Raw genomic sequence first — 24,842 nt, forward strand, 5'->3', positions numbered from 1 at the left:
TAAGTGTGGGATGAAGCAGAGTTGGGCAGAACAGTGACAGATGGAATTGAATCCGGTTAAGTGTGGGATGATGAAGAGTTGGGCAGAACAGTGACAGATGGATTTGAATCCGGATAAGTGTGGGATGATGCAGAGTTGGGTAGAACAGTGACAGTTGGAATTGAATCCGGTTAAGTGTGGGATGAAGCAGAGTTGGGCAGAACAGTGACAGATGGAATTGAATCCGGTTAAGTGTGGGATGATGAAGAGTTGGACAGGACAGTGACAGATGGAATTGAATCCGGTTAAGTGTGGGATGATGCAGAGTTGGACAGAACAGTGGCAGAAGGAATTGAATCCGGTTAAGTGTGGGATGATGAAGAGTTGGACAGGACAGTGACAGATGGAATTGAATCCGGTTAAGTGTGGGATGTTGCAGAGTTGGGCAGAACAGTGTCAGATGGAATTGAATCCGGTTAAGTGTGGGATGATGCAGAGTTGGGCAGAACAGTGTCAGAAGGAATTGAATCCGGTTAAGTGTGGGATGATGAAGAGTTGGACAGGACAGTGACAGATGGAATTGAATCCGGTTAAGTGTGGGATGATGCAGAGTTGGGTAGAACAGTGACAGTTGGAATTGAATCCGGTTAAGTGTGGGATGAAGCAGAGTTGGGCAGAACAGTGACAGATGGAATTGAATCCGGTTAAGTGTGGGATGATGAAGAGTTGGGCAGAACAGTGACAGATGGATTTGAATCCGGATAAGTGTGGGATGATGCAGAGTTGGGTAGAACAGTGACAGTTGGAATTGAATCCGGTTAAGTGTGGGATGAAGCAGAGTTGGGCAGAACAGTGACAGATGGAATTGAATCCGGTTAAGTGTGGGATGATGAAGAGTTGGACAGGACAGTGACAGATGGAATTGAATCCGGTTAAGTGTGGGATGATGCAGAGTTGGACAGAACAGTGGCAGAAGGAATTGAATCCGGTTAAGTGTGGGATGATGAAGAGTTGGACAGGACAGTTACAGATGGAATTGAATCCGGTTAAGTGTGGGATGTTGCAGAGTTGGGCAGAACAGTGTCAGATGGAATTGAATCCAGTTAAGTGTGGGATGATGCAGAGTTGAGCAGAACAGTGGCAGATGGAATTGAATCCGGTTTTAGTGTGGGAATGTGCAGAGTTGAAGGTCAAACCAGGAGGCTGAGTCCAGGTTAATGGTCGGTTACTTAACAATATGGATGAACAGAGGGGCCTTGGGGTGCAAATCCATACATCTCTCAAAGTCTGATAGGATAGGATAGTTAAGAAGGCCTATGAGATGTTGGGATTCATTAATGGGGGATTGAATTCAGGAGAAGAGAGGTCATGTTACAACTCTACAAATCTTTGGTTAGACTACACTTAGAGTATTGCGTTCACTTCTGGTCACCTCGTGAAGAAGGTGTAGAGGAAATTCACCAGGATGTTGTTTGAATTGGGAAACAAGTCTTATGCGGCAAGGTTAGCAAAGTTGGGACTTTTCACTTTGGAGCATAGAAGGATGAGAGGAGACTTGATAGAAGTCTACATGACTTGGAGTATAGATAGGATGGACAGCCAGCACCTGTTTCCTAGGGTAGGATCAGCAAACACCAAAGGACATATGTACAAAGTGAAGGGGTGGGCCGGTGGGGGGGGGGGGGGTGGGGTGGGGAGGGAGTTTGAGGGAGACATCAGGGATAATGTCTTTACATAGTTGTGGATGCCTGGAATGCCTTGCTGGGAATGTTGGTGGAAGCTAAAACATTAGGGTCATTTAAGAGACTCTTAGACATTCACATAGATGGAAGAAAAATTATGGTTATGGGGTAGGGAGGGTTTAGTACTTTTTTAAAGAAAGGGATATATGGGTCAGTACAACATCAAGGGCTGAAGGGCCTGTACTGTGCTGTATTGCTCTCTGTTCTAAGTAATTTCATGCAATAAATAGGGAGATGTTCAAAATTGTTATCAAATAAGGAAATGATGAAAGGGTCATTTGATACACTTGCCTTGATCAGTCAAGCATTGAGTTCAGGCTTCTTTTATGCTGCAAGTCTGATGAGTAATCTTAGCCCACTTAACAGAGAAGGGATGTTGATGGAGCCTACCCAACTAAGATCTTCAACTCTGTCATTGACAGGAGTGGTTGAGGGAATGAGATAGGCGTGCCGGGTCTGTGCGGAATGCAAACCTCATTCCTTCCACTCACACCAGGCCCTTCGAGCGCCTCGGCATGGATTTCAAGGGGCCCCTGCCTTCCAAGAATCGCATCGTCTATTTCCTCATGGTCATAGACGAGTACTCCCACTTCCCTTTTGCTATCCGTTGCCCAGAAACCTCCACGGCCACTGTCATCAGGGCACTGACACAGATCTTCACCATGTTTGGCTACCCCGCATTTATCCATAGCGACCAGGGATCTAGCTTCATGAGTGAGGAACTGCACCAGTACCTGACAGCAAGGGGCATTGCGACTAGTTGCACGACTAGTTACAACCCGAGAGGTAATGGTTAAGTGGAATGCAAGATCGGGGTAATCTAGAAGACAGTTCTTTTGGCTCTTAAGTCAAAAGGGTGGTCCATAGAGTACTGGCACGACACTCTTCCGGAGCCACTCCATGCCATTCGGTCATTTCTGTGCACGGCTACCAACGTGACCCCTCACAAACGGCTGTTTTTGTTCCCCAGGAGATCGGCGATGGGAATGTCCCTCCCGGCATGGCTCGCGTTCCCGGGACCGGTGCTCCTGCGTAGACATGTGCGGGGGCACAAGGTCAAACTCCTGGTCGAGCAGGTATTCCTCCTACACATGAAGCACAACTATGCCTACGTTAGGTTCGGCAGCAGCAGGGAGGTCACTGTCTCAACCAGGAGCATCCACCACAACATAGTATCCTCCAGCCCAGTAACCCACCGGCCTGACACACACCCCCAACTCTGGACAGCTATGAGGCACTCAAGACCTCTTTGTGTACCATGGACATGCTTCAACCATGGGGGACGAACCTGCCCCCCTGCACATCTGATGCAATGCACACAACTTGACCCTGGCCACCACTCCACGCTGCACACCAGCCACTCCAGCCCCTGGCCCCAACCCTCCCACTTCCTCACCCACCAGTGACCAGGAACCAGTCCTGTGATGGTCGCAGAGACTCTGACGGCCGCCAGACCATCTTAATTTGTAAATATTGTATAGGTTGGGACTTTTTACTGCAACCTCCCCCCCCCCCGGTCAATTTTAAAAAAGGGGGTACACCACTGGCCTACTTCAGGGGGAAACCTCTGTACCTGCAGAACAGCATGGGGACAACACCTGGCTGGCTGTCAATCAGCCGACCTGAATGGACCAAGCCCAACCCGGTCGGGTGTCAATCACCCTCTGAGATATAAGCCTGCGCCAGCCCTTCGAGGTCACACTCTCAGAGCTCACAGCAAACAGCAGCACACTCTCACAGCTGACTCTGTGGAGTTTTACGTCGAATAAAGCCTGTTGTACAATCTTTTAGTTTTTGTGTGTTTGCTTTTGACCAACAGCGCACCACAATGTGCAAATGAAGAAGAGTATTAGGCAAATGCCAGGTTCGTCCAGATTGACTATATTTCTGCTTACCTGCTGTCTCCAAGTGAACTACAATAAGCCTTTAGCAGTGGTGTCTTGCAGATTTTCAGAATTTCCTGCAGAACAAGAGTGTATTCTCAGAACATTTTCATTATGTTTTTGAAACAATGTTAATATCTTTTTTTAATATAATTTTTTATTTTTATTTTTCATACTTTGAACCCTATCAGTCAAAATATATACAAACGTTTCTCATTAAGTATACACAGTGGCATTTTCTCCCTTTTTTTCCCCTACCTTCCTTCCCCCCTTCCCACCCTCCTCCAAAACCAATAAATATTCAACATATACAATACAATAAAACTATTAAACAATGTCATCACACAATGAGCAATAAACAAGAAAAATGTGTCATCTACTTTTACACACTGGATCAAGTCATTTTATCTTCTTAAAGGTCTGAGGCAAGCCCTCTCTGTTATGTTCCATGTATGGTTCCCAAATTTGTTCAAATAATGTGACTTTATTTTTTAAATTATATGTTATTTTTCCCAATGGAATACATTTATTCATTTCCATGTACCATTGCTATATTCTCAGGCTCTCTTCCATTTTACACATTGACATTATACATTTTGTTTGCTACAGCTAAGGCTATCATAATAAATCTTTTTTGCGCTTCATCCATTTTGAGGCCTAATTCCTTACTTCTTATATTACTTAGAAGAAAGATCTCTGGATCTTTTGGTATGTTATTTTTGGTGATTTTATTTAATATCTGATTTAGATCTTCCCAAAACATTTTCACTTTCTCACATGTCCAAATTACATGTACTGTTGTTCCCATTTCCTTCTTACATCAAAAACATCTATCTGATAATATTGGATCCCATTTTTTTAACTTTTGGGGTGTGATATATAACCTGTGTAACCATATATAACCTGCCACATTGACCACCGCCAGTGGGCTGATAACGCCTCAAACCGTGCATCTTGGCGCCTCACAGTTTGGCGGGCAGCAACCTCCTTTGAAGAAGACCGCAGAGCCCACCTCACTGACAAAAGGCAAAGGAGGAAAAACCCAACACCCAACCCCAACCAACCAATTTTCCCCTGCAACCGCTGCAACCGTGTCTGCCTGTCCCGCATCGGACTTGTCAGCCACAAATGAGCCTGCAGCTGATGTGGACTTTTTACCCCCTCCATAAATCTTCATCCGCGAAGCCAAGCCAAAGAAAAAGAACCAATTATACTGTATCATGTGTAACCTTGTGTTTATTATATTCCTCATAGTTCCAGAACATAACTTTTCCCATATTTCATTTTTTATCTTTATGTTTAAATCCTTTTCCCATTTTTGTTTGGGTTTATAGCTTATTTCATCATTTTCCTTATCTTGCATCTTAATGTACATGTTCATTGTAAATCTTTTAATTATCACTGTGTCTGTAATCACATATTCAAAGCTGCTTCCTTCTGGTAATCTCAGTCTGTTTGCCAATTTATCCTTTAAATAAGTTTTCAGTTGATGATATGCAAACATTGTACCATGAGTTATTCCATATTTGTACTTCAACTGTTCACATGTTAATAAATTATTTCCCAAAAAACAAATTTCTATTCTTTTGATTCCTTTTCTCTCCCATTCTCTAAAGGAAAAGTTATCTATTGTAAAAGGGATTAGCAGATTTTGCATTAATAGTAATTTTGGTATTTGGTAATTTGTTTTCCTTTCTAAGTGAATCTTCTTCCATATATTGAGTAAATGATGCAATACTGGTGAGCTTTTATATTGCACCAGTTTTTCATCCCACTTATAAAGTATATGTTCCGGTACCTTCTCTGCTATTTTATCTAGTTCTATCTTAGTCCAGTCTGGGTTTTCCCTTGTCTGGTAAAAATCTGATAAATACCTTAATTGTGCGGCTCTATAATAATTTTAAAAGTTTGGTAACTGCAAACCACCTTGGTTGTACATCTCTGTTAATTTATCTAACTCTATCCTCGGTTTCCGCCTTTCCACAAGAATTTGTTTATTATTCTCTTTAGTTCATTAAAGAATTTCTCTGTTAAGGAAATTGTTAATGATTGAAATAAGTATTGTATCCTTGGGAACACATTCATTTTAATGCAATTTACCCTCCCTATCAACATTAGCGGTAATTCTTTCCAATGTTCTAAGTCTTCCTGCAATTTCCTTATTAGTGGCTGATAATTTAATTTGTACAGGTGGCTTAAGTTATTATCTAACCTAATACCTAGGTATCGGATTGGTTGTGTTTGCCATTTAAATGATGATTCTTTTTTAAATTCTGTATAATCCACATTACTCATTGGCATCACTTCACTTTTATTTGCGTTGACCTTGTTCCCCGATATTTCTCCATACTCCTTCAATTTCTTATGTAATTCTTTTATTGATATTTCTGGTTCTGTTAAGTATACTATGATGTCATTTGCAAATAAACTGATTTTATACTCCTTCTCCTTTATTTTTATCCCTTTTATTTTATTTTCTGTTCTTATCAGTTCTGCCAATGGTTCTATTGCTAAAGCGAACAGTGAGGGGGATAATGGCCATCCCTGTCGAGTTGACCTACTTAATTTAAATTGGTTCCATACATATCCATTTACTGTCACCTTCGCCAATGGTCCCTTATATAATGCTTTAATCCAATTAATATATTTTTCTGGTAGATTGAACCTCTGTAATACTTTGAATAAATAATTCCATTCTACTCTGTCAAAGGCTTTTTCTGCATCTAAAGTAACAGCCACTGGTGGCTTCTTATTCCCTTGAACTGCATCAATTAGATTAATAAATTTACAGACATTATCCGCTGTTCGTCTTTTCTTAATAAATCCAGTTTGATCTTGTTTTACTATTTTTGGTACACAATCGGCCAATCTGTTTGCTAATAATTTTGCTATTATCTTAGAATCTGAATTAAGTAGAGATATTGCTGGTGGTGCTGGTGTTCGTGGATCCTTCCCCATCTTTGGTATGACTGTAATTATTGCTGTCTCATATGAACCTGGCAAGTTTGGTGTTTCTTCTGTCTAGTTCATTACTTCCAGGAGAGGAGGAATTAATAACTCTTTAAATGTTTTATAGAATTCTATTGGGAATCCATCCTCTCCTGGTGGTTTATTGTTCAGCATCTTTTTTAATATATCCTGTACTTCCTCTATTTCAAATGGTTTTATCAGCTTGTTTTGTTCCTCTTCTTGCAATTTCAGCAGTTCAATTTTAGCTAAAAACTCTTCTTCTTTATCATCTTTCCCCTCGTTCTCAGTTTGGTGTAATTGTTCATAAAATTCCTCAAACCACTGGATTATATGCAATTTGTTTGTCCCTTTTCCTTGATGCCAATACAGTCCTTTTAGCTTGTTCTGTTTTAAGTTGCCAGGCTAATATTTTATGTGTTTTTTCTCCTAGTTCGTAATACTTTTGCTTTATTTTCATTATGTTCTTCTCTATCTTATATATTTGTAATGTTACGTATTTTATTTTTTTTGTCTGCCAATTCTCTCCTTTTTGTTATATCATCCCTTTTTTCAAGTTCATTTTCTGTACTTACTATCTCCCTTTCCAACTGCTCTATTTCCCAATTGTAGTCCTTTTTCATCTTAGTTACATAACTTATTATCTGCCCTCTAATGAAGGCTTTCATTGCGCCCCATAATATAAATTTGTCTTTCACTTATTTTATTTCAAAATATGTTTTAACTTGGTGTTCAATAAACTCTCTAAATTCCTACCTTTTAAGTAGCATGGAGTTTAACCTCCATCTATATGTTCTTGGTGGGATGTCCTCCAGTTCTATTGCTAATAACAGGGGTGAATGATCAGATAGTAATCTAGCTTTATATTCATTTTCCTAACTCTCCCTTGAATATGGGCCGACAACAAAAACATATCAATCCTTGAGTATGTTTTATGCCTACTTGAATAATATGAGTATTCCTTCTCTCCTGGGTGCTTCCTCCTCCATATATCCTTAAGTTTCATTTCCTGCCATTGATTTAACCATAAATTTGGCCACTTTATTCTTTTTGCTAGTTTCTATCCAGTTTTATCCAACATTGGATCCAAATTAAGGTTAAAATCCTCTCCTATCCATATATTTCCTTGTGTATCTACAATCTTCAAAAAAATATCTTGCATAAACTTTTGATCCTCTTCATTAGGTGCATATATATTGAGCAAATCCTGAGTATATCTGACACTTTATCATTACATACCTCTCTGCTGGATCTATTATTTCCTCCTCTATTTTGATTGGTACATTTTTATTAATTAATATAGTTACACCTCCAGCTTTTGTATTATATGATGCTGCCGCTACCTGCCCTACCCAGTCTCACTTTAATTTGTAATGTTCCACTTCAGTTAGATGCATTTCCTGCACAAATGCTATATCTATTTTTTCTTTTGTCAGTAAATTTAATAGCCACTTCTGTTTAATTTGGTTATGTATTCCATTAATCTTTATAGTCATATAGTTCAACATGGCCATCTCATATCCTGTTTACACCTCATTTCCGCTTCCTCACCATCCCCCTTTTTCCCATTTTCATCTCTCAGTTTTCCCTTTTTAATCTTAATGTTTGACAACACATTTAAAACATAAAATACTCCAACAACTCGCATATCCAATATTCCCTTAACCGCAAATATCCCCCCCCCCCCATCTCTGAGTTGCCCCTTATCCCTTGCCGGGCAACCACAACTCCCTATTCCATTTGGAGTGCAAACCTGCTCGCAAGCGTCAACTGATTTTTGCAGTAACAGTTATTCTCTTCCCCCCACCCCCACCAGGAAACACTTTTTTTCACATATAACAAAGTTCTCCCTTTGTTCCCCTTACTTCCTTTCTTTCCTTCTCTTCCCCTTCTTTAGTTCTTTACGTATACATTGTTTTATCGCCGTTCTTCATTCTTGTTACATCTCTTCATCTCTCCTTCTGTCCTGCAAGCATTCTACAAATTCTTGTGCTTCCTCCGGATCTGAGAACAGTCTGTTTTGTTCCCTGGGGATAAATATTTTAAGCACAGCTGGATGTCTTAACATGAATTTACAACCTTTTTTCCATAGGATCGATTTTACTGTATTTTTAAGAGTTCAAAACTTATGTCTGGGTAAAAAAATATTTTTTGACCCTTGTATTCCAATGGTTTATTGACTTCTTTTATTTTATTCCTTGCCCGCTCCAGTATATTTTCTCTTGTCGTATATCTCAAAAGTTTTACTAAAATGGAGCTTGGTTTTTGATGTGCCTGTGGTTTTGGAGCTAATGCTCTGTGTGCCCTTTCTATTTCCATTCCTTCCTGCATTTCTGTCGTTCCCAGGACCTTTGGGATCCATTCTTTTATAAATTCCTTCATGTCTGTGCCTTCTTCATCCTCCTTCAGGCCCACTATTTTTATGTTGTTTCGCTTACTATAATTTTCCAACATCAATTTTCTGAGATAACAACTCTTGTGACTCTTTAATTTTTTTATCACTTTCTTCCAATTTTCCTAAGTCATTTACTTCCATTTCTACAGCCGTTTCTCGTTCTTCCACATTTTCTATTCTTTTCCCTATTTCTGTCATTACCAGCTCTAATCTTTGCATTTTATTTTCTGTTCTTTTCATTTTTTCTTTTAATTGCACTAAATTCTAATGACAACCATTCTTTTAATGCTCTCATTTGTTCTTAAAAAAAAGCTTTATCTATATTCTGTCCATCTGTTTTGCCTTCTATTTCTCTGTGAAGATCTTGGTCTTCTTCCTCTTCTTCTGTGTCTGTACCTGTGTTTGTCTTCTTTTTCTCTTCTTTGTATCTGTGTCTCTTCTGACATCCTGATGAGTTGTTTGTCTCACTTTGCTGGGCTTCTTCTTGCTTGACCTCTTGCTGTTGGTCCTCTTCTTCTGGGCTACTCATCTGTTGGGCCTCCTGCTGCTGCTTTTCTTTCCCTTCACTCACTCTCCTGCCACTTTCCTCTTCTTCCAGCTGAGAGCCCTGCTGTTCGGCATCCCTCAGCTGGTCGCGTTGTGGTTGCCTGCTCCTCGGCTGAGCCCCCCTCCCATCGGGGTTTTCCTTCTCCTTAGTTTGCACACTTTTGTTTGGCTCAGAGAGCCATTTTTCCAGTCCAGCGCTCTTCTCCACCACGGCTCACTATTTCTTCATGCAGGTAAGGCCTTCTCCTTTCTTTTCTGGCGTGTTTTCTTCTTTTTTTCCCATTGTTTTTACTTTTTCCTTCTTGGGTGCCATTTTCTTTCTTTTATTTCTTATATTCTGTATTTATTAAACTTTGTATTTTCTTCACTTTATTTTTCTTTTCTGGAGAGGACTGGTATTCCCCTACCGGCCACTACTCCATCATGTGACTCCTCCTACAATGTTAATATCTTGCTTCTTTTTTTCCAAACTTTATTTAAAGATAGAAAAAACATAATATACAGTCCAGTAATCATCAAAAATTTATTTTACAAAGATATATATATATAAAAACAAGAAAAAAACTAAAAAAACCCCAGAAAAATAAAATAAAATTTAAAAAACCCCAAACCCACCCTCCCATCCCTTCAGCCAGCGAGCTCCCTTAAGGGGAGCCAAAAATATAAATTATTTATTTTAAAAGTTATAAATGTTAAGAACAATTCAAAGTATATCTAAATGCATATATTCCAAATACAGAGACCATTTGCTAACAAAAGGAATAATTATCAAGGAAATTATAGGTAATCTTTTCCATAACAATACAAGTTTTCAATTCATTATGCCAACGTAGTATATTAATCTCTGTAGTGTCTTTCCAAGTACTGGCAACACATTTACGTGCTACTGATAACACCAAACATACAAAAGCAATTTGAATTTTATCCAAACCCAATCCCCTCAACGAAATTAAATTACCCAACAAGAAAATCGTTGGGTCTAATGGTAATGTAAAGTTATACAATTTTTCTAAAACTACTTTAATTCCTTGACAGAATGGTTGAACTTTAACACAAGTCCAAACAGCATGTAAAAAAGTTCCAATACATGAATCACACCTAAAACATAAGTCTGAATTACTAAACCCATATTTTTTTGTTTCTCCGGAGTTAAATATAATTGATGTAAAAAATTATAATTAACCATTCTGCATCTTACATTAGTCAATTGATTACATTGTCCCACCCAATCATCTTCAGGAAAAATAAAAACTAAATCAGAAAGTGGTAGCTGTGTGGAATGATCTTCCGGGAGAAATAGTGGCGGCGGAGTCAATTGTATTATTTAAGAAAAGGTTGGACAGGTATATGGATGAGAAGAAGATGGAGGGTTATGGGCATTGTGCAGGGAGGTGGGATTAGAAAGGGGTGTTTGGTTCGGTGCGGACTAGAAGGGCCTAATGGCCTGTTTCCGTGCTGTAATTGTTATATATGTTATACTCTCTCATTTAAGTTTAGATTTTTCCCAATCTGGTTTATCCATATTATCTTGCAACAAATTGTCTTTCTTTGGCTTGGCTTCGCAGACAAAGATTTATGGAGGGGTAATGTCCACGTCAGCTGCAGGCTCGTTTGTGCTGACAAGTCCGATGCGGGACAGGCAGACACGGTTGCAGCGGTTGCAAGGGAAAATTGGTTGGTTGGGGTTGGGTGTTGGGTTTTTCCTCCTTTGTCTTTTGTCGGTGAGGTGAGTAACAAATTGTACATAACTGAAATATAACCCTTCTTTGGTACAGAGGAAATTAAAGACTCAAATCTTGACAAAGTAGGTAAATTCATCTCTCTACCATAATTATCCTTTACCAAGGCTCTAAGTTGGTAATACACAAACAAAGAATTTACAGATATATTAAATCTCTCTCAATTGATTAAAAGAAAGAAATTGTCCCTCTTCAACACAATCCTGTATTGTCTTTATACCCTTAAAATCCAAACTCTTTGAATAATTATTAAACATTGAAAAAGAAATAAGCTGATTATTGTACAATGGAGTTAAAATTGATAATTTATCTTTTGATCCCAAAACCCTATTTTTTTAAATCCAGATCTTTAACAAATGTTTCAATACTGGCATATTATATTCCTGTAACAAATTCAAGTTCCAACGAAATATAAATTCATGTACCTCAACCTCAGAAATACACGTCATTTCCACCTTCGCCCAGCTAGGAGGTTGATCTCGATCCATCAACCTGCTAATAAACTTCAACTGGGCCACTTCATAATAATTTTGAAAATGTGGTAACTGAAGTCCACCTAACGCATATTTTCATGTAAGTTTATACAATGCCACTCGAGCTAATTTACCTTTCCATAAAAACTCCTGGACTATTATTTAAATCCTGAAAGTAAACAAGGTATTGACTGAAATAAATATTGAATTCATGGGAAAATATTCATTTTAATACAATTGACCCTTGTAAGGTAAAAACATCATGAGATGGGACCGGAGAAGGAGTCACCCAGTACTAAGGAGTAACAGAATGCAGATGTGACCTTGTACACTCAAGATAAGCTTGGCACTAACAAGATGATGTGCAGCAGTCTAATAGAGAAGGATAGCAACAGTTTATTCATTGGACAATGTCATGGTATGATCATTTACTAAGTACGTATCCTGAGGTATAAAAAAAACACCACTTGCTGATAACGGCAGAATGCGCCTTCTCCAACTAACACTGTTAGTTGCAAGTGTTACAATCCGGCAATAAAGAACAAAGAACCTTGATTTCGACTCAGTCTGGTGTTTGACTCACTCATTCATGAACAAAGCAGACCTAACAATTTGGTGACCCCGACGTGATGGGTGAGTGGACACTGGACGACGGTTTCTGTTTTTCTTGACAATCATCTCAGCCGGCTGATAAAAAGGTCCAGAGAAGCCTGTTTTAACAAAATTCTCTCTTTTAAAATCTTTATGATTGTCAGTAAGAACTGGAGATCGGACAAATTAGATGACCATAATTGAAGGTCGTCACCTGCCGGGATTGTAACACATAAGTGGTGACAGAGAGAAGAAAAGTCCTTAAGGTGGTTGAGTGACATTTGATAAGTGCTTCGCCGACAAACTACTAGAGTTTAAAAAGTCTTTATTGTGTCGTTGCAAAGTCCAATAGAGTGAGAAGGTGGTCTATGAACAATTGGGGACCTGAGTTTTCTGCCCTAAACTGGTTATTAAGAGGAGAAATCTCCCACGTGAAGGTTGGGCTTTGAAAGAAAACGAAGGTTCAGGCTTATTGGTCTCAATTGTATATAAAGACTCACTTATAAATGTCCGGTAGGTATGATAATGTTTGTACACTTGAAGACTTAAGAATTTATTTCCCCAATTCGCCGTGGTGGAATACCACAGCGGACATAAGAGACCTTGAGACGACAAAAAGAGTACTCAGGGACGCCTGCCTGGTGAACAAGGACGGCGACGAAAGGCTGCAAAAGCTGTGTCCGGATCAGGTAGGAGATATCAATGAAAAAGTTGACAGAATCTTAAGAGACACCCGGTTTATTCGAAGTATTTTTGATAAGTTAAATGAGGGTATTCCCAGTATCACCAAGGAGATAAAGTTACATAAATTCATAGATTGGTACAGGGAAACTGGACAAAAATATAGCCCAAAAAATTTGGTTTCCTAGTTGTAATTTAACTTTCAGACCTCTTTGGGAAAACAGAGAGTGGAAGACGAGCAATCAGAGTATACAGGACAGTCTGAGGTCTACCGGAGGACCAGACTTAGAGACTGTTTCACTAAAAAAATTTTTTCATCCGGCCTGCAAAGAGACATTTTTAAAAGCGATTTTCGTTAACATAGATCCCCTAAACGGACAAGAACCTAAATTAAAAGAGGCATTAGGAAGCGACCCTGCAGCAATGGCTGCACAATTGTCTGCTAAGACCTTTGACCAAGTTATTAGGGAAATTAATCAGGTGTTAGGGAAGCGAAATACCAGTAATGTGGCATTGGAGAAACAAAAAATTCTCCGAAAATGTGTAGATCGCTGGAGGAAGATGGGGTGGTTACCTGGGAGCGCTGAGATGTTCCTGACAGGTGAGGGAAACAAAATTCTAAAGCGTAGGGTCTAAGATAAGCTGGAAGAAACAAAACACAGAAGGGAAAGGAAAAGTGCCTGTTTCCAGTTTCCAGCCACGAAGTGTCCGGGTTTGCTCTCTCCCTCCCTCCTTTCACCCTCCCCCTCTCTCTTCTCTCCCCCTCTCTCTCTTCTCCCCCCCCTCCTCTCTCACCCACTCCCCCTCCCAATCCCAATCTGTGGCGGTGCTGCCCTGAAATCCCCAGGTGGGGCAGGGTAAAGAAATACAATTTGGTTTTAATTTTGTGCCCACAATTCCAGCTCCGCATCAAATGGGATCCTGTTTTATCCTCTCTCCCTCCCTCTTTCCTGCACCCCCACCATTGTGGGATCAGGGCAGACATTGTGGGCTGACGTGTAGCTCACTCGAGGTGGGAGGGAAGGAAGGAGTGATGGTTCCCAGTGGTGGGAGACCCAATCTGATCCAGACCAGTGATCACAGGATGAGAACCTTTTAAAGGTGTAACCATGAAACAAAAGTGTTAATCTGAAGACTTTTCTCCCAGTGGGGCCAGTGCAAGGCATTTTCTCTCTCTATCTCTCGTGCTCTGTGTATCTGCCTCTCTATCTCTTTCTCTCGCTATGCTCTCTCTCTCTCTCTCTCTCTCTCTCTCTCATAGTCTCTGGATGTATGTGATGTCATGTATGTACTCTGACAATAAATCATTTATAAGTGAGTCTTATACAATTATACAAACGGGACATAGAAAGGAAAATCTTTAATCGAGAGTCTGCACAAAAAAAGATGAGAGACAAGGAGATGCAGTACCGCGATGTCCTAGCTATATTCGAAGAATTTGGTCTCCCTGATAACCCACCTATTATGGCCCCTGTAGAAATAGCTTGTAGACCCCCGCCCTATGCATATGTGGAGTCACAAGGTACCCCTGACACCCCAGACGGGACCCAGGAGTCACGTCCCTTATATCCAGATATTGAAACACTGGGACATGACAGGAACATCGGGAATAGGGACACGTCAGACAAGGTACAGGCCCCTTTACTAAAAATAGAAGGGGGAGTAATAGATGTCGAGACCCCCGCGGGATCCAAGAAAATAGAAAAAGACTTAGAGACGCAGAAAAGGAACATGAAAAAGGTTCAGGATAACGTTAAAAACTTAAACAAAGATGTGAATGTGCTGGGGCAGATCAGTAAGGAACAAAAAGAATTAATGGTAGGTGTATTGAAAGAAATGGAAAAGATAACTACAACACTGTCAACAGAACTCCAAGCTGGAGGAACAGTAATAGGAATAAAGGACGAAAAGTGTAGTACAGATGAGGAAACGAGATACGACCCACCATGGGAGGAAAGTAGCATAAAAGAACTCGGGACGGAGAAGAGTAGACATGCCCGCCTGGACATAGTTAGGACGAAAGAGAAAGACGTGAAACCACTAGACTCTAACCGAAAAAATGATCTTAGAGACGAGCGTGAACGATATACCTTTGACTCTGAGACATCAGAACCTGACGGGGACAGTGACAGTAGTGACGAAGAGGTGTCTGAACAGGGGGGAATAAATAGATGTATTCCAAGAGTAAAAAAGGAACAGAAATCCCCAAAATTGAGACATCAATGCCCATCGCTGATCACGGGGCGGGGAAATCAAAAATATGTACCCTGGTCACGAATGGACTTAGAGAGTCTAATGAAAAAACTTCCTCCATTGAGTAATGGGGCTGGTCCATAGATTTCTTGTTTTGAGCGAGAAACCTGTCAAGAACAATTAGCACTCGCAGATGTCAGAACTATCATGATAAAAATGAAGGCAGAAGGGGCCCTGAAGCAAATAGAGAGAATCCTTAGAAGCAGTAAATTGGGGGATGAAATAGAATTTGACCCACTTCGAAATAGATTTTGGGAAGCACTTAGAGAAACATTCCCTACACCCTATAGTTTGGACGCCTTGGTAACCCTCCAACTAAAAGAAGGGGAGACTACGCACGAGTACCTCTCTCGAGCATGGGACTTATGGGAGACAGGGACTGGAGAAAGACCCGACCACAGCCCCCTGGGAAATGCTCATTTTCGTAATGGGACAATAAACGGACTACCTGGTCCGGTTCAAGCAAAATTAAGGGACATTGTGGGATTAGAGGCGATGTCGGAGGACTTGTGGAAAAGACACCTGACACATGCACTCAAACAACATCGTCAATCAGAGCAGGCTAAGTCAGAAAGTGCATCCCAGAAGGGAGAGGACAAGACAACCGATAAATTGATGAGAGCCATAGAACAAATAGGGATTAAACTAGTGGCCCAACAGATAGTCCCACAGGCCATGGGGCCAGTGATAAATCCGGGACCCTAAGTAAGGAATGGTTGGGAAAGACCCCTAAGTACCATGTATAGAGGAGAACATACCCTATGCTGGCACTGCCAAAATCCTGGACACTACCAGCAGGACTGTCTAGAGGCTATAGAGGAAGAGGAGGAAATTTAAGAGGACAAGCAAGGGGTAGGGGTGGACACATTGATCGGCCCCAGAAAATTGGGGGATGGCAGAGTGATCAACAAGTCCAGGCACCCCAGTGTGATGACGATATTTGGGAAGGTGCTGAATTTGATTATTGACGGGGCCCTGGAGAATCAAAAATCACGCCTCCCTGGGAGCCACCGAAAATTTGGGGGACGGTAAATGGAGAAAAAATTGAATTTATGATTGACACAGGGGCAGCGGTTACGACCGTGATTAAACAGCCCCCAGGGAGCACATATTCGGGCAAAACATTATCTACAATAGGATTCTCCGGGATAAGGGAAACACAGCCCTATACAGATAACATCGACATGACATTTGGACGACAAAGGGTTAGAGCACCTGTCCTGGTTGTGCCAAGTTGCCCCATTAATTTATTGGCAAGGGACATTCTTACTAAACTGGGAATAACCATACAATGTTCTGAGAAGGGCCTTCGGTTAACATAACCAGGGGACACAATAGAAAGGGAAGGACAGTTTATAGTAATGACTCCAGCCAATGCTTCAGAAGACTCTGTGGAGGTTATTATTTTCTGGAGTCGACTACTGTATGATGAACCAGGCCCGGGGTTGATTAAACAGTTTTTTGAGTGGAGGGCCAGTATTCCTCAGTATGGGGATTACCAATATCCAGTGGATCCTATGCATGTATCATTAAACTATACCATCCACCCGGACCAGGAGTATGAGGAGAGGTGGGACTCTCTAAAAGAAGGGAAGACAGAAATGATACATTGTCCATTTATCTTTGTGGGTAAGGAGGGAATAGCTGCTATGGTTGTCATGACAGAAGAACAAATGGAGTGGTTCTGCTTAGGAGTAGAAAGTGTGCCACATGTAACCTTGGGAATTGCCAAAGATCACCACGCCCGACAGTTGGGTCCGATGGTGAAGGAAGCGATGGGGTGTGAATACAGGCAGACAGAAATCCTGGGATATTCCACCTCAGAGGGAGGGAAATTTATCAGACTGAATATTGAAGCATGGGACCGGGTAGTGAATGAGAAAGTAGAAAGAGACCGACCCATAAAAGGAGAAAATATTGATCACGGGGACTTAGACAAATATCGTTCTGATCTGAGTCCACAAATGTGGACAATGCCGAGGGCCCTATGGGCATTCCTGTTGATGGGTTGCCAAACAAGCCAACAGAGTAGTTCGGATCCATGCAGGGCCAAAGTTATTCTGAAGATAGATAAAGACAAGGATAGCACCTTCCAGTTCAATCTATGCTGCACTTCTATCTCTAATAACACAGGGCCAGATGGGTCACTCACTAAGGGGCTGACAAAACTTAAGGCATTGGCGAAGGAATTAAAAGCCCAATCTGGAGTCTCTAACCCTGTTTTGTCCTGGTTACATGGAGTGTTTGGGAAATGGGGCACAATGTTGGGACAACTTTTCCTAGGATTGTTCATTTCTGTATCCATTTTTATCACTTGTGGCTGTTGTTGTATTCCATGCATTCGAATGCATTGAGAGAGCCTTTGCCAACCGCGATGATCTGCCTCCGAAATATCAAGATCTACAAGCTACGGAGAGGGACTATCTCACTTCAAAGGAGGCATCAAAAAAATGCTGAGATCGATCTGGAGTCGGATGAAGAATGCGACAGGGAGGAGATGTTATAAAATAGACTGTAGCACGAATGTTAACTTTTATCTTAACTAATTACTAATGCTTAGAAGGGATAGCTAGTTATTTGCTTGGGGGAAAACGGGGAGAAAACTTGTAAACGGGCAATGGGATCGGGGAAACGGATGGGGGGGTATACGCTAAAGAGGGTTGGGGGGAGCCCTCGCCCACCAGCCGAACAACCCCGTGAACAGAACCCGTATAGAGCTTGGCAATAGTAGGCAAACTAATGTAACGTGGTGGTAGCGTAGTCAGGGCAAGATTGTCCTCTAAAGAGGACAAAGGAGGGATTGTAAGGTAAAAACATCATGAGATGGGACCGGAGAAGGAGTCACCCAGTACTAAGGAGTAACAGAATGCAGATGTGACCTTGTACACTCAAGATAAGCTTTGCACTAACAAGAATGATGAGCAGCAGACTAACAGAGAAGGGTAGCAACAGTTTATTCATTGGACAATGTAATGGTATGATAATTTACTAAGTACGTATCCTGAGGTATAAAAAAAACACCACTTGCTGATAACGGCAGAATGCGCCTTCTCCAACTAACACTGTTAGTTGCAAGTGTTACAATCCGGCAATAAAGAACAAAGAACCTTGATTTCGACTCAGTCTGGTGTTTGACTCACTCATTCATGAACAAAGCAGACCTAACACCCTACCAATCAAAGTTAAAGGAAGATCTTTCCACTTAATCAAATCTGCTTTAATCCATTTTAATATAGGCACATAATTTAACTGATACAATGACTGATAATTAACATCTACAAACACACCTAAATATTTAATTTTATTTGTCCACCTTAATTTTGTAATAATTTTAAATTCTGAATAATCTCCTATTCCAACTGGTAAAATTTCACTTTTATCTCAATTAACTTTATATCCTGACAATTCTCCAAATTTCGACAAACACTCTTGTAACTGCTTCAACAACCATTCCGGTTCGGTAAAATATATCAATACATCATCTGCAAATAAATTGATCTTATATTTTTCATTCATAGCCTTCATCCCTCTAATTTCATCATTTTGCCTAATAGTCTGAGCTAATGGTTCAATAGCCAATGCAAATAAGGCTGGTGACAATGGACAGCCCTGCCGAGTTGAATGAGTCAACCTAAATGGTAAAGAAATCTGACCATTTGTCACCAGCCTAGCAATCGGGTTCGTATATAAAGTTTTAACCCAACCAATAAAAAAAGGACTGAATTTATACTTTTCTAACACCTTAAATAAAAAAACCCACTCAACTCTATCAAAAACCTTTTCTGCATCTAGTGTAACCACCATAGGATGGTTAGGCTGCTTTCAGTATGCATTGACCAAAGTAATTAATTGAAGAATATTATCTGATGTATTTCTGTTCTTAATAAAACTTGTTTGATCAGTATGTATCAATTTAGGTAAGTATGTAGCAAGTCTATTAGCTAATACCTTGGCTATAATTTTATAATCTACATTTAATAAAGAAATGGGTCTATATGAAGACACTTTTAATGGATATCTATCTTTTTTTGGAATAACAGTTATTAAAACACTTGAACAAGATTCCGGCAGCTTCTGTTCTTCAGTAACTTGTTTTAACACATCTCCATATACATTAAATAAATCATCATAATAAATTTATAAAATTCCACAGGAAATTCATCATCCCCTGGGGATTTTCCATTTGGTATTTCCTGTATAGATTCCTTGATTTAAAAATCTGTAAATGGAGATTCCAACTCCTGAATATCTTTCTCATCTAATACCGGTAACCTTAATTTAGATAAATAAGATCCAATAGAACCATTATCCTGCTTCCCCTCAGAAGTATATAATTTTTGATAGAATGAATAAAACTGATCATTAATTTCCTGAGGCTTATAGGTAATCATTGAATTCTTTTTAATGGCATTAATAGTCCGAGATGCCTGTTCAGCTTTCAATTTTCAAGCAAGTACCTTATGAGCTCTTTCTCCCAACTCATAATATCGTTGTTTAGTTCAATTAATTAAATGCTCAAACTGATGTATGTTAAGTATTATAGCGTAATTTCAATTTCACTAATGCAGCTTTTTTGTCTTCGGTCACATCCTTCTGAAAGTCCTTCTCTAACTCAGCAATCTGATTTTCCAACATTAAACTTTCTGCCATATGTTGTTTCTTAACTTTCATAGAATAACTAATAACTTGTCCCTCAAATAAGGTTTAATGTGTCCCATACTACAAAATTATTATCCACAGAATTAATATTCTCAGTCAAAATTAAAGAGATATGCTCTTTTACAAAAGTAACAAATTCTGGTTTTTTCAATAACATTGCATTAAACCTCCATCTGTACGATGAACGTACCACTTCTGAACTTTCACAGGAAAAAAGTAATAATGAGTGGTCTGATAGAACTCTACTTTTATATTCAGCTTGCAGTGTTCTACCCTGTAGGTGTGCTGATACCAAAAAAAAATCACTCCTAGAAAACTAATCATATCATGATGAATAAGAAGAAAAATATTTCTCTGTAGGATTAACCTTTCTCCAAATATCTACCAGATTTAAATCTTTCAATGCATTCATTTGCATTGCCGTCTTTGATTTCCTTATACTCTTCGGGTTTCTGGCCAATAAAGGTTCCAAAACACAATTAAAATCTCCCCCAACTAAAATATTTTCATTAGCTCGAGTTAACAATAAAAAAGCTTCTGAAATAAATCGCTCATCATCTATATTAGGCGCATAAAGATTAAGCAAAGTCCAAGATTCAGCAAAAATTTTACAATTCACCCGTAAAAATCTACCTACATTTCCCTTTGAAGATTCCAATTCAAATGATAAATTTTTACGAATCAAAATTGCCACCCCTCTTCCCTTAGAATTAAAAGAAGAAAAAAACACATGTCCAACCCAATCTCTTTTCAAATTCAAATGTTCCTTTTTGGTCAAATGTGTTTCTTGTAAAAAGGCAATAACAATTTTCATTTTTTAAATATAAGCCAATACCCTCTTTCGCTTAATTGGATTATTTAATCCCTGAACATTAAAAGTTGCAAAATTCAAAGTAGACATTTTTACTAACTACTAATATATACTAATATATACAAAACTCAAAACGGTCAACCAGTTTACCTATCTCGGCTGCACCATTTCATCAGATGCAAGGATCGACAATGAGATAGACAACAGACTCGCCAAGGCAAATAGCGCCTTTGGAAGACTACACAAAAGAGTCTGGAAAAACAACCAACTGAAAAACCTCACAAAGATAAGCGTATACAGAGCCGTTGTCATACCCACACTCCTGTTCGGCTCCGAATCATGGGTCCTCTACCGGCACCACCTACGGCTCCTAGAACACTTCCACCAGCGTTGTCTCCGCTCCATCCTCAACGTCCATTGGAGCGCTTTCATCCCTAACGTCGAAGTACTCGAGATGGCAGAGGTCGACAGCATCGAGTCCACGCTGCTGAAGATCCAGCTGCGCTGGATGGGTCACGTCTCCAGAATGGAGGACCATCGCCTTCCCAAGATCGTGTTATATGGCGAGCTCTCCACTGGCCACCGTGACAGAGGTGCACCAAAGAAAAGGTACAAGGACTGCCTAAAGAAATCTCTTGGTGCCTGCCACATTGACCACCGCCAGTGGGCTGATAACGCCTCAAACCGTGCATCTTGGCGCCTCACAGTTTGGCGGGCAGCAACCTCCTTTGAAGAAGACCGCAGAGCCCACCTCACTGACAAAAGGCAAAGGAGGAAAAACCCAACACCCAACCCCAACCAACCAATTTTCCCCTGCAACCGCTGCAACTGTGTCTGCCTGTCCCGCATCGGACTTGTCAGCCACAAACGAGCCTGCAGCTGACGTGGACTTTTTACCCCCTCCATAAATCTTCGTCCGCGAAGCCAAGCCAAAGAAAGAAAGAAAAATATATTTAAACTCTATAAAATAACGCTCCCCTTTATAAATCTTCAAAAACAAAAAAAACCCACCCCTCAATAAACAAATTTTTTAAAAATCCCCAAAAAATATTTAAACAAACCACCCAAAGGTAGTAACACCCTAAATATCTGGGTGTGGTAAGCCCACTAGTGGTAGATGACAGTCAAAGCTTTCAGTGTCATCCACTCCCCCAGCCAGATACATATTCATTATCTAATTAAGAACAATCAAATATAGTAAATATATTCAACCCAATGATTCCAAGCCCAATGATTGTTCCAGATCTTCAATGTCAAGAAGACTTCGTGTCAGCTCTTCTTTCTTTCCATTCTTACCATTCCGTTTACCCTCCTCTTAGGAGACGATGGTGAAGACTGCTCATTTCTTCACAATTCTGGCAATGAATTAGCAAAAACCAAGGCATCGTGATCATTCTCAAAAAATTGAGATTGAAAGTTTCCGTAAAAAATCTTCAAAATTGCAGGATAATGAAAAGCAAACTTATAGCCCTTTCGCCATAAGACATCTTTAGCTGAATTAAATTCCCATCATCGTCTAATAACCTCTTGACTCAAATCGGCATTAAAAAAACACTATTATTTTGAATTATCAACGGGAATTGATTCTGCCGCGCTTTCTGTACCACCATTCGTAAAATCATTTCTCTATCTTGATATTTCGAACAACGAATCAAGACCACCCTCGGTGTTTGTCCTGGAAGTGTTTTTTTCCTCAACACTCTATGGGCCCGATCCATTTCCAAACCTTTAGTAAAAAGCTCTTTACCCAGTACCTCTGGGATCCAAAGCTTAAAATTTTTTATTGGATCAGAACCTCCAAAGTCCTCTGGAAGACCAACCATTTTCACATTATTTCTCTGGCTTTCATTTTCCAATGAATCAGTTTTCTTTAATAAATCCCTTCTTTGAATCCCCCAATCTACAAAAGAACCTTCCACTTTTTCCATTTTATTTTCCACCTGATTTTGACATCCAGAAAAGGCTGTTTCAATATTTTTTAAATTATCTTGTACAATATCAACAGATTTTATACATCTGTTAATATCACTCTTAACTACAGTCATTTCTTGTTTCATAGTTGACATTTCTTCACACAAAATATTCATTTTCGTTTTCACCTCCATAAATCCTTGGGTCATTTGAGTTGACATTTGTTTTGACATATTATCCATTTGGGAAGCAATCCTTTCTAAAACAGTGAACACTGAGTCCAATCCAGATTCCATAGCCACTTTTTGAGGTCTACCTTCTTTAACTACAGGCTCCTCCTCCTGGGCAAATTCCAATAAGGTAAGTTCCTCTTCTCCTTCAGTCACCATAGGTCCTTTGACTGTGCGGCTGCGGGTTTGGACACCGGGTGCCGGCGCTCGGGCTCTCCCACTTTCTCCACAAGGTCACAGACCCGGGATGCTCCATGCATGCCTGGCAGAACCACCGGATGCGCAGGAGCGTCCTCCGATGCTACACTGTGTGTCCCCGGGCTACCCAGCAATGTCGTGGGCTCACGGGCCCCTTTGTCAGTCGGCCGCCCACAAGCATGGCTACACGTGAAAAATGATTCTTCTTCCCACATTTATTGCAAATCTTTCCATTGGCAGGACATGTCTTTGGAATGTGTCTCCCTCTGCACCTGCTGCATTTGCTGTTTGAGCCTACTTCTTTGCTTTGCTGTAACTTTGGGAAATTCCTGGTGCTCTGCTTCTATGTTTTCACCACATGCACTGTTGTGTCTTTCCTATGCAGTTCCTTAGTTTGTGCTCTGCTGCCTTTCCATTATCAAATCTTTTTCACGCAACAGTCTTTCTCTAAGCTTGGATTCTGCAAACTATTCTGTCTCTGATGAATGAGTTTTTCAAATCTCCAAATTGGTCAAGACACTTATCACATGAATCTCTCAATCATGATATTTTAACTTGGAACAAAATATTCCTCAAATTTTGTCATCAGAATGTCCAATGTGAAAGCTGTCTCATCAATTAGAAAACTGTTATAGATGTCCAGGTATCTTCACCCATTGCTTTCTGTTTTACTTTGGTCTCTCCCACTCCACCAGTGTCTAAATAAATTTTGAATTGCTGTTGAAGCGTTTCCAATGATCAGTTAGATAACCATTAAACTGCATCGGTGTGGGAGGACTTAACTTATCCATAAAGGGGACTATTGTCTTTTGTTACTTATTCACCCACTTCTGACACCATGATATGTTTGTTCCTTGAAGAAGAACAACCTTCTATGGTTTTAATGCTTAAACAACTTTATTTTTCGAGCTGCTTGAACCAACAACACACTCGACTTCTGTCGTAGTCTACTTTTTGTTCCCGCACAAAACCATTGTAGTTCTTTATTATGCATGCATAACACAGAAGGTTCAGATGATCTTGGTCCTGGAATGAATTCACTGCAAGATTAACAACTTTTTATTAGTTCTGAAGGTCATCTCAACACCTGTCGGAAGTCTGTTGGAAGTGAGATGCAGCATTTCAGCAAGAAAGATTGGGAAAATTGTTGGGCAATGACACAGCCTTGATTGAAAAACATTCTGGCAGAAAATTGTTCTGACAGGGTCTCAGTAGCATCAGCAATTCCTATGGCATGTAAGTGTGCCAGACTGCTGCATTTGGGTGTAGGCATTATTATGGGCCCAGAGGACCCCAAAACTGAGCAGCAATAGAAATTCACCAAGACAAATGGTTACTTAAACAAAAGTTGTTTTTAATTACCTTTAAACATGAAAACAGGATCAAACTTTAACTTATTACTGTTAACTTAATTTAACCCCCTTCTAATTCTAAGTGCACTTGTATGTAATGTGTATATAAGTTCAGAAAAGTTATTTGATTCATAGTCCAATCTCACTTCTCACTCCTCCATTCAGGCAATTCTTATTCTGTGCACAGAATTTAACATTTATGAAGTTCACCAGGCTTTGATACTTGAAAGGTAAATGGTTACTGCTCAGGAAAGGTCTTGTCAGTTTTCAGAGTGAGATTTGTTGCTCAATGGACACAAACAGATTCTTTCCGATCAGCCACTTCGGTGACTTGCTGAAGAAACTTGCCCCATCAGAGTATTCCAGATGACAACCTCTTTCTTTCAGGTCACCACTGAGTTCCTTTCCTGTTTCCCTTATTTCAAGTGAAAC

At 40.1% G+C, this 24,842-nt stretch overlaps 1 protein-coding gene across 1 annotated transcript in view; it reads right to left on the bottom strand.

The window, feature by feature from the left end:
• msh4 (mutS homolog 4) overlaps positions 1 to 24,842 on the bottom strand; it is a 230,093-nt gene that overhangs the window by 88,459 nt on the left and 116,792 nt on the right. The window contains exon 11 of the mRNA XM_069942394.1: positions 3,617 to 3,681. Coding sequence (XP_069798495.1) covers positions 3,617 to 3,681 — 65 coding nt within the window. The remainder of the gene's footprint in view (positions 1 to 3,616; positions 3,682 to 24,842) is intronic.

Source organism: Narcine bancroftii, chromosome 5 (assembly GCF_036971445.1).
Source record: "Narcine bancroftii isolate sNarBan1 chromosome 5, sNarBan1.hap1, whole genome shotgun sequence".
NCBI lineage: Eukaryota > Metazoa > Chordata > Chondrichthyes > Torpediniformes > Narcinidae > Narcine > Narcine bancroftii.